Source organism: Protopterus annectens, chromosome 6.part0, assembly GCF_019279795.1.
Source record: "Protopterus annectens isolate FY-2018-M chromosome 6.part0, PAN1.0, whole genome shotgun sequence".
NCBI lineage: Eukaryota > Metazoa > Chordata > Ceratodontiformes > Protopteridae > Protopterus > Protopterus annectens.
This window is the reverse complement of record NC_056737.1, coordinates 1,627,637,174-1,627,655,150: the sequence shown is the minus strand read 5'-3', so window position 1 is coordinate 1,627,655,150 and position 17,977 is coordinate 1,627,637,174. Positions and strand designations below refer to the sequence as shown.

Sequence of the window (17,977 nt, the reverse complement as noted above, 5' to 3'; positions counted from 1 at the left end):
TTATTTTTTAAATAGCTTTGAACTCTTCCTGTATAAATTTCATGGGGGTATTGTACCTTTACATTCATTTTTTTTTTGAAAGGAATTTGGTTGTAATTAATTGGTTCGTTATAGTGATATAAATGGGGTTGTGTGTAGAGGTGTTTACTATTCTGATGAAGATCTGTACTGAACAAACAAAAGTGCTCAAGTATTTTGTGATTTCAGTATAATTAAAGTTTCTTGCAATGACTTGGCAGCATTTTTTGTTTTATTTTGGCTTGATTTTACATTGTATTGGATTTATTTCAAATATTTAATCTTAACATGGTCACTTTGTTACATTTTTAACACAGAACACATGATTTAATATTACTGTTAGGCCCTAAACAAAATAAGCAATGGATGTGGTAATCTTTAGGGATACTGCATCACAAAAACTCTTATTAACACATACAGAGGAGGAAGGCCTACATTTGAATCAATAGACCACAGAAAATAATTTATACCAAAAATCATTTAAAGTAGACATATACAGGATCCCATATGACCACTACACAGCAAAAATTATCCAACACACAGATGAGTGACACAAAGTTTCTCATTAGGCACGAAGAAGTGAAGGAGTTGCATGTCAATGTTGGTTTTATATGGCAGTGTCATGCACTCAGTGCTAGTATGTTCACTGGTACAAGATCAACATTAACCTGTATTCTTCTCTAATATAATGTACTGCACAGTTGCTCAAACCAAAGAGTACGACATAAAATTCAATCATCAAAGCTCCATAGTGCATCAATTACCACTAAATGGGCTTCCATCAAGTGACGTCAGTTAAGTGACCCTGATACTGTCAGTGTGTCCCAGTCAACATCTGGCATTTTAAGTTCTCTCATCAAAATTTACTGTCGTTCTCTTCCATCATAAAGATGCCATCATCTTCCTTTCCCCATAAGGAGGTATTCTGTGTACACCCACTGTGCATGCAAGGGTATATGCCATTTCTAATTTCAGTTGGAACTTGCTATACCACATTCCCTCCTTGTTTATTCATATGTATGATGTATTGTACTGATCCCTTCCCTTATATGGAAGGATGTATCGATTCCTATTTTATTCAGTCCATTCCACGAATAAATCATGTACTTGGCAGCATTTACATAATTAGTCAGGGTTCTCTGTGTACCATGTTTCTTTTACTTTCACCATATTAAGACAGTGCTCTTCAAAGCCACTAATTCAAGGACCTTTCTTCTTATGAGAGTAAGCATAGGTATTTATTAACTTCAATTTTTCTTCTGTGATACATTTTTCTGCATCAAAATACATATTATACACATTTTATTTGCTTCTTCTTCTTCTACAACTGACCTTGTTTCCACTACTGTAGTTTATATCACCAGCTACTCTAAGCCTTTGAAAGAAGAAACCAGTAAATAGGTGATGCTGTCCTATAACTGCCTACTGGCTAGTTTAAATGCTTAAAATGTTCATTTAGGATACCCCCCACCAGAAATAAAGCATCATACCAATATAGGCTTAAACTTCTCCAAACAGGTTCTCCATTCCTAAAAACTCAAAGCATTGAACTAGCTGTTTATTCATTCTTTGAACATCAAGAAGCAGAAATATCAAAAATTCTGTTTTTCCCATTGCATTCTGTTTGTTAAAGACCTTAATCCTTTGTTCTTGTTGACCTTGTTTTCTCTCTGTTCTGAGTCTTTCATAGTTCCTTCCTCTCTATACTGCATTTTGCTTATCTTCTTATTCACAAAATCATCATTTTTGAAATCCCACTTCACCTTTCTTTAAATTTATAATCACCCCTTCTCTCTCTACTTTTGTTGGCTTATAACTTGTAATCCATTATCATTTTACATAATCATGTAAATTATTTAAATTGTCCATCCAACCTACCTTACTTTTTCCTTTAAAATAAAAAAGTGACCTTAAATTTAAAATAATCTTGCTAGAAATACTATCCTCTCCTAGCTTTTAACTTTTTTAAACAGGTGCAACCTTTTCACTTATTCCTTCAATCCATACCTTAACATCTAGGAAGCCTTAAACTCATACAAGGAATCTGCTAAAGTACTCTCTTATTTAATTAACTCATAACTCCTGCACTTTCTTACTTACCTGCAAAAAGCTCATACACACTAAACAGCTCCTATAAACAAAAAAAAAAAAAAATAGCATGCACTAAAGGCGTACAATACCAAAGGAAATACCTATTTATCCAGCACTTAGCCCTATACTTTCAGGCAAAAAAGCCCCTCCACAGTCCACCTCACCCCATCCGGCTTCCAGTGAAACCAGCTGTCCAAAATGGCAGTCATACCCATCCTACCACCTACAGCCTGCAACTCATGTACCAAGAGACTACCCTCTCCTCTGACCACTTTTCCTCCTACCCTGTGAGGAGCTACCTTTGCCAAGATATAGGCGAAACCACACACACTACTCAAGTAAACCCACACCCCTCTAAACCTAAATTCACTACACCTCAGTACCACAACTACTAACACAACCAAGCACAGCCCACCTAACCTGCCCCCTGCCCACTAAAACACATATGCAGCCCAAACAAACACCCTGCCCAAGAATAACAAACAGACCTCCAAACAATTGAAGCCAAAGCAGCACAAAAATACCAACCAACACAATGGTGGTGGGGGGGGTGGTGTGGGACATGTACAGCAAGCTACAAAAGCTAAAGCAGTCTGCTTACTTGACTAACTTACACTTTGATTTTAAGAGACAACCACAATTTGTGGTTGCAGTCTTACCTAGTGTTAGTTTTGCGCTCCTTGGCTGGATCCACATTTGGTGTTTTGCCGAGCCTGGTGGTGTGGATTTCTGTTCAGGTAGACCATGGCACTCCCCTGAGCCTTTGGTGCTGGGGTGTTGGTAACCAGGGCGAAAATTATGCTCTTACATATTGACACTGTGCTCTGAGTGTTTCAAACATGCTTAGTAGGTCTCATTTTCAGGTGGTCTCAGCATTCTGTTTTTCCGTTGCTAGAGTGTGCATTTGTGTAGCATTTTTTTCAGCATGCCTTATGATAACATTAGTTTTGAGGCCTTGGCAGAGCCTGGTGAAGTAACTGTCCTTTGATAGGGCGCTAAATTGGGGGGGCCAAGGGGTGGCAAGAGCCTTAGAGGGCAACCCTGAATCACCAGAGAGACAGATACTGGATCCATCTCTTCATGCCATCGTGACAGGAATCAATCGAAGTCGGTCATTTTATTCATATATTGTGGTATCATTCTGGGTGAATGCAGGATGCAAGCGTGGTGGTAGGACATACCTTATCCTTATGTGTGGTATCATTCTGGGTGAAGGCGCTTCAGACATGTCTCAGAGGGACATACCTGCCAGGCGGTCCCACAGCTTTTTTCCTGTAGTCAGGTGGATATTTGTAGTACTTGTACTGTCATGCATGCAATGTGAGCGCATTACTTGAGTGTTCCCTGGACCGTTGTGAGTGCATCTGCATTTATGCCTGTCATTTACTTGACACAGGCAGCTGACTGTAATTTTCTATAGATTCAACTCTCACCAGGAGGGATAAGGAGAAGAGATGACAGTCAGTGACAGGTTGATGGTTGAAAAGTGATGAACTAGCCAGTGCCAATGCTGCTGTGGACTGACACCCAACACTGTCGAAAGCACATCCACTCATGCATGAAATCAGCCACTCCAAACGTGTCAAGGCACATCCAAAAAAAAGGAACCAAATCCATCCTCGTAAAAAACAAAAACAAAAAATAAAACAAAAATTTTAGCCAATAGCAGAAAAGGTGGTGGCAAACTTTAAAACAAAGGTTACCCAAAGGCTCTCACCCAAAAAGCAAAAAAAATAAAAAACTCAAATAAAGCCTCAAAATGCTCCATGAAAACCTCAAATAAATCAAACCAAAAAGCATTCTATAACTATGTCACAAAGCATTTTCAAACCTCAACAAATAGCATGTCATAACTATGTCAGATTTAAAATATAAACAAAATGGCATATGCAATATGTTCTAAAATCCGATTTCAGTGCCAATTTCCTCACCCTCTCACCCCCCCTTCTAAATCACCCCCCTCTCACAAATTCAGTTGTCTCACAATACAGATTTGCCAGGGTACAAACGCTTGACCGCACAATACAAAATCCATCTTTACGGGGCAGATCCCCTTAAGGACCAGATACTATAACGGGCTATGGCAACTCACCTGACTCACCTATCGTTAATGTTATATCATGTCATGTTTAATGGCACCCTCCCACCGGTTCATTTACTAGAGTGACTATCCCCCAACTAATCCAAATGATGGGATTCCACAAGGAGTTCCCACCACTGATCCAAGCCTTAGCCCTGCAACAAGCCTGCTCTTGCAATATCATGCCAACTTATAACTTAAGAACTTGGCATTGGGCAAACTGAAACACTGACCTACCAGGGTTTGGACCCCACCCAGTTTGGGTTTTGTGAAGAAACCCGACTGACTTCTTTTGATCCAATTCTGAGAGCAATGGACTGGTAAAGGTGGTCCACACAGCCTATCTAGACCTTGCAGCCTAGACCTTTTTGCCCCATTCTGGAATCATAAGATAAACTTCAGCTTCTGGGCATTAATCCCTATATCACCCAATGGGTTATGGGTTTGCTAAATGGCTTACACCAGACTGCACCACTACCCACTTAAAACTCCAAGCACACTCCAGAAGCAGTGAGTGGAGAGTGACAGGGGTTCCCAGTCCTGGGGATCTCTTTCAGTTTGGCTACTTCTCTGAACTGCAGGTGAGTCAAAGGGACCCTGGCTAACAAAGTTTACAGATGACTGCAAACTGGAACAACTGGGAGTGAATCCCAAATGATGTGGATGCTCTACAAAGAACAAGAAACAGATGCTTTAGATTGCCAGTGCCAGAGCCATGGGCTCACTCAATGAAGAAAGAGATGCTGTTATCCCCTTTGGGAAAAAAAACATGAATTGAATTATTACTACATAGGTGGCAGTACACTAGACTTAGTGGTGGTGAAGGAGACTTACACAGGTGGACGGAGGTGGGTACACCTTTCACCTTTCCACATCGCCAACAGTCAGGAAATCAGGATCTGTGGCACACCTCATCACCTCACTTAATCCAGAAAAAAAAGGGAGGTCATTGTCACTTGTCTCACATTACTCATCATTATAGAATATACAAGCGCAACCCCATTGGATGTGTATCTCAAGCAACAACAAAACAACAGGAAAGGCCATAAGTACCTCACTAAAAAAATCACAGGCCTAAAAAGCAGATGCCCCTCGCTGACCTTAAAAAAAAAAAATGCCAGCTTGCTGTCGCATATAGGTCTACTCAGGAATCTCTGCTTAACATACAAGGCCATGTCAAAGCACCAGCTGCTGCACTGCTACATAAATTAAAGAAGAAAGAAAGCTCTACACGCTCTATATGTTTAAACCAATCAACACATCAAAAAAACATGCTGGAGGATAGGTTCTGACAGAAGACCCAGACCCAGACTCTGGAATAGACTGCCCAACAACAGAGACCTGCCTGAGAGCTCCAACCTTGGCGATTTGATGGGGATTGGAGAGAAAGAAATCATACCACGGGATCCGTCAATAGTGCCTCTGCTAGACAGGGGTCCAGTAAAAATAATGTGGGGAAGAAATAGCCAGGGAATTGTTATGGCTAGGCTTGTATAGGCCCTAGGGCTGATAGCCTAGTACCAACCTATGAACCTATGAACCATACCACAATATCTTCACTAAACCATGGACAGGAATGACCTGTGTGTTACCTGTCAAAAGCCTCTTCCCAATTCCACAAACTCCTACAATCTTCTGATCACTTTCTCAAGTCATTAGATCCTACATGAACTAATATGTTCAGATTCCTATGCTGTGAAATTCAGACCATAATCACTATCCCTTTCAGTCATCATAGCAGGCAGGCAGACACCTTACTGACACATTTTCTTCCTCGTGTAGTTACCCACCTAAGAATGGAGTCACCAGAACAAGTTGTTTCTACTCTTGTGGTCATCTCATACCAACCTGTAGCGGGTCTCTGCTTTGAAGGATTTCAGTGTCCATCTTAGTCTCCACTTTTGGTATTTTCATACAGATGCCAGTTTGTGGCAGGAAAGTATAGGACTTGTGAAAAGATAAAGGAGGGATGCAGATCTGTTACATCCATCTCAACTTTGCAAAGTCCTACTATATCTCTTTCTAGCCATTCACTGAAGCAGCAATGTGGACTCCATAAAACCTGGAGAGGATAAAGACCCTTCAGTTCCTGGCTGGGTCTGCATGCAGATATGCAGTTTCCTGTCTCATCTCTGAAAGTTGCTTACAGACAAGAAAATGCCATGTTTTTTCAAAGAATCTTACTGTTTCTTACTGTCCTCCGTCTGCAGGGTTAGATCTAAGTTACAAAAAACCTAAAAACATGTATACCAGTCCACACAAGGGTGAATAAAATTTTTTTTAATAAAAGGTAAGCCTTTCATGCCCAACACCAGGCACTTCATCAGACAAAATACAGCACAACTTGAGCAGTATATATGCCATAGTAATTAACTAATTAATGAGGCAATTTACATTCCTTCAATAAAGGTTTTAAGGGAACACACCCATTCAACCATGGATATCTGTATGCTTGCAAAGCAGTGATCCATCTTGTCTCAGATTTTTCCACCTTATTATTAACATCACCTCCCCTATTGCTCTGAAATATACATTGTAATACCAAAAAACTAAACAAATGATCATTAAAATCAGATATGTGTCTAAACAAAGCAGTCATGACATCTTTGTTCCTAATATATCTAACATGTTCAAGTATACATTCTCTGAATGACCTACAGGTCTTAACCGACATAAAAAACAACAGCATTTGTCACAGATAGTAAGATACACTATACACCTAGTGGAACAGTCTGCATAAAATTTTGGATTAAATATATAACTGGTAGATGGATGTACAAATATTCGATATCTAGAAATATACAGGCAGGCTGCATAATTACAGCAAGCATAAGTCCCCTTTCTCTCTGAACGTGATACAGACCTTCTATTATTACTATAACATAGTTGTCTTTTAAGTGACATACTATTCTTAAAACAACATTTGGGTACCTGCCCCACAATATTAAGAATTTTATCATCAGATGTCAAGATTGGCCAGTTTCTTCGTACATCATAGACCATACTAATATCACTGGTAAAAGTTAGAAGTGGTCCAACAGATGGACAGAATGTTAACTTCTTCCTAGGACATGAATCATATTGTACACTAGAAAAATAAGGTCTAACTGATTTGTTCCTAGCTTTACCTATCAATTTATCCACTGTACCAAAATCACGTTCAGAATAACCTCGATCAAGCAATTCATGTCACATGTTTTCAGAGGCTTGATGGAAAAATCATCATTTGTATGTAGTCTAGAAGCCCTAAATGTTTGATTCATAGCAATATTCCTAAATACATAACCAGGATGCATACTCATGCGATGTAATACAGTATTTTTTCTACAAGGCTTTCTATATATAGAGGTTTCCAACTTACCGCTTTAACCTTTAGAAAGATGTACATCTAGAAAATCAATATCATACATGCCCACATGTTTTGTAAGCCTAAAATAGTCAGTAGTTGATTCAAGATATGTAAGGAACAGGTCAAAGTCTACTATAGACCCCTCCCATAAAAGATATATGCCATCAACAAATCTTTTAAAATTTTTTAAATGCTTTGTAAACGCATGCTGACCAAGTACAAATCCATCCTCCCAGTTAGCCATCACAAGTTTGGTGTAGCTGTTGGCTCATGAAGTGCCCATAGCCATGCCAACCATCTGCAGATATATATGGTCTATAAACATGAAAGCATTATTTTCTAAGACCAAGATCCAACAATGCACATATTAAAAAGATCTGATCACTAGAATAGCCACTAAACTTATGTAAAAAGAGTCTAACAGCCTCAACCCCTCCATATTTGGAATCACTGTAAAGACTGTGTTAACATCAAGCGCAACAAACATACAGTTGGAGATATCATAGTTCAAACTAAACTCAAATAAACGTTCTAAAAAGTGCTGGGTATCCTTTAAAACAGTAGGTGCCGCATTAACAACAGTTCTCAACTTGTGTTCAATGAAAATGGAGAGGGGCTCTGTTAACCAACCATTACCAGAAACAATTGGCCAGAGTGGAGGGTCCAGAAAGTCTGTATGTACCCTAGGTAGTCCATAAATCAATGGTAACAAGAGATGTTCAACAACAAAATAGTCAGAGTTCAAGATCAATATGTCTTTTCATTAACAGGTTATATAGCTCATCTTTAACATGTTGAATCAGCCTTTGTAAAGAAGCAGGATATATTCTTAAATAGATATCGCTCTCAGATAATATATTAAACATTTTATCATTATAGACCACCTTATCAAAAATGACAATAGCCCCACCCTTATCAGCAGGTCGAATCTGAATATCAACATTACTCCTGAGACTATTTAGGGTTTCCATCTCTTTTCAATTCAAATTAACAAAAATATTAGTCAATAGATGCTGTCAAAGGTGGACAGAAGGTATTCAGTTTTTTATATGTACTAAAAGGAACAGTCTCAGAAGATAAAACTGACCAAAGGATTTGTTGTTGCTGATGATTTTCTTTTACCGGACCTTTATTGCCTTTTTGGTCAGCTTTGTTGTGTTGGAATTAAATCTAAATTACTCAGAATCCTACCTTTCTAAAAGATGCCCTTCCTTTCTCATACTTGCTGTTAGCTACATAAGAAAGTTTCCAAATATGTCAGTGGTTTACTTCAAACTAGCTGTTAGTTAGGTGTCTAAGCACATGGATGGAGAGGGTGTTACTGGACACAAACACTTGTGTGGAGTGGTTGTTAATGGGTACAATATTATTAATATTACAATTGTATTAAATGTCAAAAACAACAATAACAATTATGAAGTACTAACAGGTTTTTTGCAGCTGTTAAAGAACTCTGGATCAGAAATGGGGTCCATCAAGTAGGAACGGATAACATTTGCCCTCAGTCCTTTTGGTGCCTCATTGGTCATCTTTACTCCATTCTGTAGAACAGACACTGGGAAATTTGGAGAAGGATAACTAGTCAACCACATTCGGAAATCTGGATGAGTGGTATCAGGATTTAACTCCTAGGAAAGAGAGAGACATAAATCAAAGACATTATGAATTAATTCTTTAAGGAATAAAAGTCATACATTATAAGGGCAACATTACCCTTCCAGTATGCACCCATTGTTTATATTCTAAAGGCTAATGATTAAGCCTTACTTAAAAACATATCATGAATTAAATGCCTTGTTTTGTTGTGTACATAAAAGATTATTCAGTTTTCAGTGCAGTTTTAAGTTAGTTAAACCATTACATAAATAAAATGGATTGTTTTGTTGTGTACTTGAAATATTCTGCTGCTTTCAGTGCAGTTTTAAGTTTAACAATAGATATAGGGCTAGATTCATAAATCCACCATGACATGTATGCAGCCATGTACACATCCCTGTAGGTTTTTTGTATTTATGAAGTATTTTTACATGGTGCTGCATCATCCTCCAACATGAAGACGTACAGAACAGTGAAGAGCTGGCCCTGTGCACATGCAGAATGCTAATGAGGCATTCCAGGAGAGGCATATGCTAATTAGTCATGCACTCTCTCCCTAGAACCACATCCAGAAAGCCATCCACATGGCCGAGCAATTCTAGAAAATGCTCAGACATGTAGATCAGCACAGCCATCACCTACTCGTGGTAGTGAACACAACCAAAAGGCTGTGTTCAACCTCGCATACAAATATGGTGGGAAAAAAATTAGTCATCAGGGCTTACTGTATCACCTTGACTGCACATTAATTGGCAGTGGTAGTCATCAGGGCTTACTGTAAAAGGGCAATAATGACCTCTTCACTAAAATGGAGATCAAGGATTGCGGTCTATCACTGGGTTGTTGTTGTGTCTTTCAGCTTTTCCCGGTTAGGGGTCGCCACAGCAAAACTCCGATCAGCTAATGATCGGTAGTTGATTTTTACATGCCAAGTTACCAGCCTTGACTCACAACCTTCACAACCTTCAATGAAGGTACGCCCATTCACGCATGTCTCCACGCATAAGATGCTCTAGCTGAGAATCGAACCGGACAACGTCTTAGTGTGAGGCGACAACGCTACCGCAGCACCACCACCGCGGGTAATAGCGAGAATAATGTTCAAAAATGCCATAGTGGTACTACCATTACAATGGGGAATGGGGGGATACACTATACTATACTGTACTGGCATCAACATTACTACAGGGATGAGGGATGCATTGAACATCAGGGAATAGTGCCCTAAGGCACAGAGCAGCATGGAAGTGATTGCAGGAACACATAACACAACTGCTCAGTGCTGTAATGGCACCAACCACAGTATGGGGATCGGGGGACGGGGAGAACCAGTAGACCACTAGAAAATACATTACTGTGATGGTAGCAGTGTTACTATTAAGATCATGAGGGAACCACTGGATACTAGGGATGAGCTCCTAAAGTGCCATAATGTCACCAACATTATTATGAGGTCCAGTGTATAGGCAAAGGAAAGGGAGTGAAGTGAAGTAAAGGATCTACTCTGGTAGAGTTTTTAGTTGAAGTTAGAACAGAAGATGCTTAAAAAGGGATAATTAATAGGGCATATAAAATATTCCATGATTAAATATTGCATGATAACTATAGTAATCAATCAGATGAGGTTAGAAAAGTGGAAAGAGGGCTGGACAAGCAACTCACAAGGAAACAATGGGAGGACACATGTATGGCTTCCAGATACACAACACAGTCGAGAAGATTTAGGAGTTTGCTTGAAAGTGTTTGCATGGGTATTGTTATACCTCAAGCAGACTCCAAATAATTTTTCCTCAAGTAGTTGACATATTTTGTAAGTGTGATGGGGAAGAAAGATGTGACTGGAAACATATGTTTTGGGAGTGTAATGAGTTGGCAGACTTTAAAAAATTCCATACAGGTCAGAAATATTGGGTGAGCAAATTGCTGTAACTATGGAAATTATTTTTTGTAATGGGATATAGGATCTGAATTGTCAAAAAAGCAATTACTAGCAAATGGAAATCAGAGTCAAAACCAACTGTACTTGAAGTACTGAATTTTGTAACAGAGATAAAATAATTGAAAGTGGGATCTTAAGAAAAGGGTTGGAGCAATCTATATAGAAAAAAACATGACTATTGTGGGAACAATACATTCAAAATAATGATCTGGAGGAGGAGGAGTGAGGTTTAAGGGAATGCAGGAATTGAGCAATTTATGTAATACTAGATTGATGATAATTGTATAAATGCATATAGGTGATGCATAATGTTTTATCCTTGAACATGTTAACATTGTTTCTTTTAAGTGATAGTTCAATAAAGGTGCTCAAAAATAAAAAAAAATTACCTAAGAGGAATACCCCTTAAGGTGCCCAAAGGCACATACAGAATAATGGGGATAGGGGGATAAACTACCAGACACCAGGGCTTACAATCATAAGAGCCATAATGGCACCAATGGTAGTACAGAGAACCACTAGACCAACACGACTGATCATAAAGTGCTGTAATTGCTGCAACATCATAATGGGGATCGGACAGTAGGGGGATACACTCATACTTCTCAACCTGTTACTGCAAGACATCAGGACAAAGCCAAAAATAATGGTGGGGGGGACAAAGGCCCAAAAATAGGTACAGATTTTAAATATTACTCTTATTAAGTGAGAAAGCTGCTAGAAATAACAGGTTTTGTGTTAGCATGCCTTTTCTAAAGGATATGAAGTCAAACTCAAATATCTGTCATTATTTAATGATGTCAGTTTTCAGCAATTTGCCACAAAACCACAAATGTTATGTGGTATAGACCAAAACTGTGAGGCAAAAGTGTGCACATCCTATGAAAATCTTGAGAGTTATGGATACACTAGATCACAGGACCTAAATCAGACATTCCCTAATAATATTAAAGTATTATGGGTGTGGGGAAAACACAGCAGGATAGGAACAGGTACAGGGACTGTATTTTGTGTGTGTGTGTGTGTGTGTGTGTGTGTGTGTGTGTGAGACCTTAGGGGAATTCCACTGCCTACATGAGTAGCAGGGTACTACCGTGATGTGCATCAGCCATGATCTGCACATCATGGTAGTACCTGTGATTCAGCAAGCATGCAAATTAGCTGTTAATGAGGTCTAATCTTGTTGTGACCAACTCATTCCTGATTTGTATTTGGGTACTTTGCTCTGGAAGGGCCTTTCCATATACAGGACACATGCCAGCTTTAACAAATTCCCAGGATAATGTTTTCATATGAAGAATACATGCTTTTATTACCTGATAATCTGCATAGTGTTTATCTTGTAACATTTATTTATTTTTATTTACTATTTGGTTAACTGGCTAGGGGTGCTACTCCAAAGACCATTTTCAGCCATGACCCAAAAGTGCAAAAACAAAAGCAAACAACATGAATAATCAGAAAGGATACAATACATAAAACAAATGTAAAATCAAATCAGGGAGGTCTGGCATAATGGTTAAGGTCTTCACCTTACAGACATAATGCATGGATTTTCATTCTGACTTGGGTTATTGGCTAAGCTTAAAAAAATGGCCCTTCAGGACAGTTAGTCTAATATTCATCTATGAACCTATCAAATGTTTTTAAAGGGTCTTGGAACAAACATATGATTGCTACAGAGTCTTATGTATAGAGAAATGCTGCAGAGATCAAGTTAACTGTAAAGCCAAAGTTGTTTACAATATTTACAGTATATACATAAAGTCCATTTTAAATTTCAACAGTTTAGGAAACAAGCAAGACAACATTTAAATAACAAGCAGGGAAAGAATGTCATGGTGGAGGTAGCATGCTGTTAGAATTCAACATTTCACAGTGACTGTCTTGCTGGAAATAGGATGCTGTTTGGGATAGCAAATGGGAAGGTTAATCATTGTCCCTAAAACACTTAAACTCATTTTCCTTGTGCAAGTATTTGGAGAAAATCTTTTTGAACTAAGTGAGAGATTCCAGGCTTAATTCAGGTGGAGGTCTGTTCCACAATGCTGAATCTACACTGGAGAAGGCATGGTTTTCAGTAGCTATTTTATGAAATCTGCTTAATGTGATGTAAACTTGGTCTTGGATGTGTAGTTTCCATCTCAAAAGTCAGCAATAGCTACTGTTTAAAGTATTTTGTGATTAAGAGTACCTAGGAAATAAGTTGACCTTGTAGTGACCGGAAGCCATTTTAGAAGTTCTAGGAAGTTACGGTGGTGAATCTCCTTTCAGCAAGGACAGCAAATCTTCAAATTTTATTTTCTGTTATCTGTTGTCTTTAGAAAATTTGTGCTGAGTAAAAGATAAAGTTGTGCAAGTAAACTTACCATAACAGCAGATTTTTGAATGATTACTGATGTGGCAACCTAAGCTTTACGGGTTATAGCCTTCTAAAGATATAAACTACATCATAGTGAAACTCAAAACATATCAACCCTCCTCTAATAATCTGATCATATCCCACTCAGTCTTAACTCCCATTCCATTAATACTCACTCCTCCTTTCAACCAGTATCTCCCATAACAATCAAGAAACGCCTAAAACAAATTAAACTGGGTACACCTGCTACAGATGGAATGCCTGGTGATGTCTTAAAAACAGCTGCCAGCTCAATTTCCTTTCCAGTATCCATTCTCATAAATAGGCCTATTCGGTAATCACATACCCCAGCCTTATGGAAAAAAGTCTCACTTCACAAAGAAGATATATCCAACTTTTACACCCATTGTCATTCTCTCTCCTCTTTCAAAAATCCTTGAAAAATGTATTCATTCCTTCTTTAAGGCAGCATCCTGGTGAGAATTCTTTGAGTTGCTCATTTTAACAAATGAATATATCTCCAAGTTTTTTGACAGGAAATTATTTGTAAAACTTCACCAAAATTTCTAATTATGTAAATTAGTCCCTTATCTATAAGATTTTATACTTTGAAGAAAAAAAAAAGAATATTTTTTTCTGTCTTCTTATTTAACTAGTTATATGGAGCTCTAAAATACTGTTGCTTTCAGTTAGCCATTCAGACTCCGCCCCGAAAAATATATTCATAATAAATGACTCATTTACATACTAACAACCTCCTCGTCCCCACACAACGTGGTTTCAGACCAGGACATAGCACTACCACAGCTCTCAAACGTCATTGGCACTATTAACCTAACTGGTTCGGCCATGTTTCTGGAACTGTCCAAGGCTTTCAATACCATTTCGCATAGCCTTCTTCTAAAACAACTCTCTTCACTTGGCCTATCAAACACTTCCACCAACTGGTTCTTCAGTTACCTTTCCAATAGACTCCATTCTGTTAAATGAATTAATTCTTTTCATCCTTCCTACCAGTCAAAACAGATGTTCCCTAAGGTTCTACACTGGGGCCACTGCTTTTCAACATATTTACCAACAACCTACACTCCACCAAATGTCAAGCATCCTTCATACAATATGCTGATGGCTCCACATTAATCTGTTCTACTAGTAACATCACTACTCTGTAACACCTCATTCAAGAGTTATTTTCATCAGTTGAAAGCTGGCTCAGTAAGCTTCTATTCAATCCAAAAAAAAAACAAAGCTGCTGCTATTCCTCCCAAAAACCTTTGCACAGCTCAAACAAAATTTTTCAATAAGAGCTTCTAATAACTCCCATACAGAAGTCATCCCCTATACCAAGCTACTAGGCATGCCAATTGATGATAACCTGAAATCTGGCTTTCATGTGCAACAGACTATAAAAAACTCCCCCAAAATTAGGGGCAGCCTGTTGAACAAAAAAAAAAAAGCTACTTAACTGATTCATCCAACTAACTCATCAAATAGAACCCATCACTGAGACTTATTGCATATCTATCTCTTTAATGCTACCATACTACTAATGTATTTATTTTCCTCTCTTAGAAACATAGTCAATATTTTGAATAACTATGTATTGCAAATGTAGTTCAATCTGTTGGTGTTGTGGGTATACTAAAAAATGTTTTGCAATCTGGATCAATGGATATGGACAGTAGCAATTAGTAACATATTCAATGCACAGGTACAAATCCATGGCATCCTCTTGCAAAGGGGCCATATACTGGGTAAAATCAGGTAATATTGACTAGACTTGTAAGGGTGTAAGGGCTCTTAAGCCATTAGCCTAGTAATCTTCTATGAATGTATGTGTTTTTGTAGAGCTTTTCTTCCCACCTCACTATAAAATATTTAATCTGTTCTGGGGCTTTCTTGCCTTTTATATAATTACTCAACTACTGTTTAAATGTTTTTGAATCGGTTGTAGACCCGGGCCTCCACTGAAAATGAGCCATTGGCTCAGTCAGACTTGTCTGGTTATCAAAGGACAAGCAAATAAAATAAAATGAAATAAATAAACAACTGCTAGCCAGATTCCAAAGGTTTAGGTCACCTTCTATGTGCCCACGTTCCCAAACCATTAGATAACTCAAGCTGAGCTGCCTAAAAGTCAGGTTTGTGTGCCAAGTCCCTCAAAGCTTTCATGTCAAATGACAGAGGGAGGCTGAGCCCTGAGAGAATATTGCTAAGAGTAAAGAGGCATCATTGTCCACACCCTGGCATAAAACACACTAAAAAATAAGAAGGATGGAGGGAGGGAGCAGCTACTGCAGCAGTGATCATATAAACATCTTCTGTTAAGTTTACTTATACAACTGTAATATTCCATCATATGCTACAGTAGCCTAAGCTAATGGGTAGATTACCATAGTTTACAACATCTGGGAGGTGGATAGGGAATGGTCCAGGAGTCTTTGGAGAATGGTCCTAGCAAAGCCTGATCTTGTCTTAGAGAAGGAATCAAGGTTGTAGTGTTTTGTAAAAGGATGTACAGGGACCAAGTTGCTGCTTCTAGAATAATTCTAAAATCATACCCTTTCCAAAAAAAAAGCCATATATGAAGCCAAGCCCTGGTAGAATGAGCCTTGACTCTACCTGGAACAGTTTTGTTGTGGTAGGAACAACAAAAGGTAATAGCTTAAGAAAACCATTTGGAAATGTCAGTTTTCACATAGATTGTCCCTTCTTTTTACTGTCACAAGAAATGAACAACTGATCTGAATATCTGAAAGATTTTGTTCTGTTAAGATTTTATCTGATTTGTCTGTGAACTTTCATGGTATAGAGTATGCTTTCTCTCTCATTTTTGGGCTGAGGAAAGAAACAAAGGGAGATTGATAGTTTGGCTTAAAGTAAACAAGGAAACCACACTAGGCATTAATGTAGGATTAGTTCTCAAAGAAACCTTGTCCTTGTAAAAAGAAGATACAGTTAACCGACCATAAGAGCTTACAACTATTATACTATTGTAGAGGTCACAGGAATCAGCAAAACTGTTTTCCATGTTAAGAACTTCAAGTCAGCCAGATGATCTGTTTCAAATGGAGAGTTAGCTTCTCTAACATAAAATTAAGAACTGGAGGAGGAGCAAAGGTCTTTTTTGGAGGTCTCTTATTAAGATGAGTATGTACTGAAAGAGGGGGTTTATGGGTAGACATGCTGAAATGGCCAACAAACGAACCTTGATAGAGGAGTAAGACAGTCCCCATTGGCATACCTCTCAACCTTTTAGCACAAGAAATCTGGACAAATCTTAAAATAACGAGGGTACAAAGGCCTGAAAACAGGGACATATTTTCAATATTGTTCTTTTTAACTTACTTTGATAGAATAACTGCATGCATTTTCTGAAGGATATGAACCCTGAAACTCAAATGTATGTCATTATTTTGTGACCTCAGTCCTCAGTGATTTGCAAGAAATCCACACATTTTACAAGGAAAAGACCAAAAATATGATGCAAAAATCTGGACATTCTGTGAAAATCTGAACAGTTGAGAGCTATGGCCACAGGATAGTAACTCAGACAGATATTGTAAAAATGGAGAAACACTAGCTGTGAATGCGTGTCGGTTGTGTTTTTGGCACCGATTAGAAAACATTTTCCTTTTGCTTATATATGAATTTCTAGAAATAGGATTTCTTGCTTCTGTAAGTACCTGCTACACAACAGGTGCCTTAAGGGCGTTAAGATCCTATTATCCAGACAGTCAGCTGAAGTTGCTTCAGGTCAGGATGCATCATACACCCCACTTCTAGTGTGAGTAAATGCGTTCTTTGAGGGAGTGTGTGGTAATTGTCCCTGACACTGCCACTGTTGCCTGGATCAATCACAACGATCTTGGTGGATTCCTTTTGAATCTTCAGAAGTATCCTGGATATCAGCAGAAAGGGTGGGAAAGCGTATAGAAATATTCCTGTCTAAGGAAAATAAAAGGCATCTGTCTTTAAGGCCTTCTTGCATGGAATCCTGGAGCAGAAATTTGTCTGCTAATTGTAGAGAGAGAGGAGGCAAAAAGGTTCTACTTTAGGAGCTCCCCACAGATGGATCAAGTCTTGGAGGACACCTAGTTTTCATTTGCGAGGGTCTACCATGGTCCTGCTCAGCTTGTCTGTCATACAATTTTGCTCTGACAGAATGTAGGATGTCTGTAGAGTGAGACTGTGCTGTAAAACCATACTCCAAGTAAATATGGCTAGTCTGCAAGACCTGGTTCCCCCTTGCTTGTTTATATACCACATCACTGCAGTATTTTCTGTAACAACTTGAAGATCTCTTGGGGAACCAAATGTGATTCAGAGGGTTGAGTGCCTTGACAAAAGCAAGCATCTCTTTTATATTTGCTCCTTGCGTTTGTCTTTGTTTTCCCAAATACATTGCACCTTTATTTTATTGATACTGCTTTCCAAGCAAAGTCAGAGGTGCCTGTGGTGACTGACAGCTTTGCAGGAGGAAAAAAGGGGAGACCTGGATTTAGGGATATTCAATGTATCACCAAGAGATTTCTCTTCTGA

The 17,977-nt window shown here is 38.5% G+C and overlaps 1 protein-coding gene across 1 annotated transcript in view; it reads right to left on the bottom strand.

Annotated features, from left to right (window-relative positions):
* DNAH7 (dynein axonemal heavy chain 7) overlaps positions 1–17,977 on the bottom strand; it is a 4,771,155-nt gene that overhangs the window by 726,806 nt on the left and 4,026,372 nt on the right. Inside the window, exon 53 of the mRNA XM_044073696.1 lies at positions 8,966–9,166. Within this exon, the coding sequence (XP_043929631.1) occupies positions 8,966–9,166 (201 nt within the window). The remainder of the gene's footprint in view (positions 1–8,965; positions 9,167–17,977) is intronic.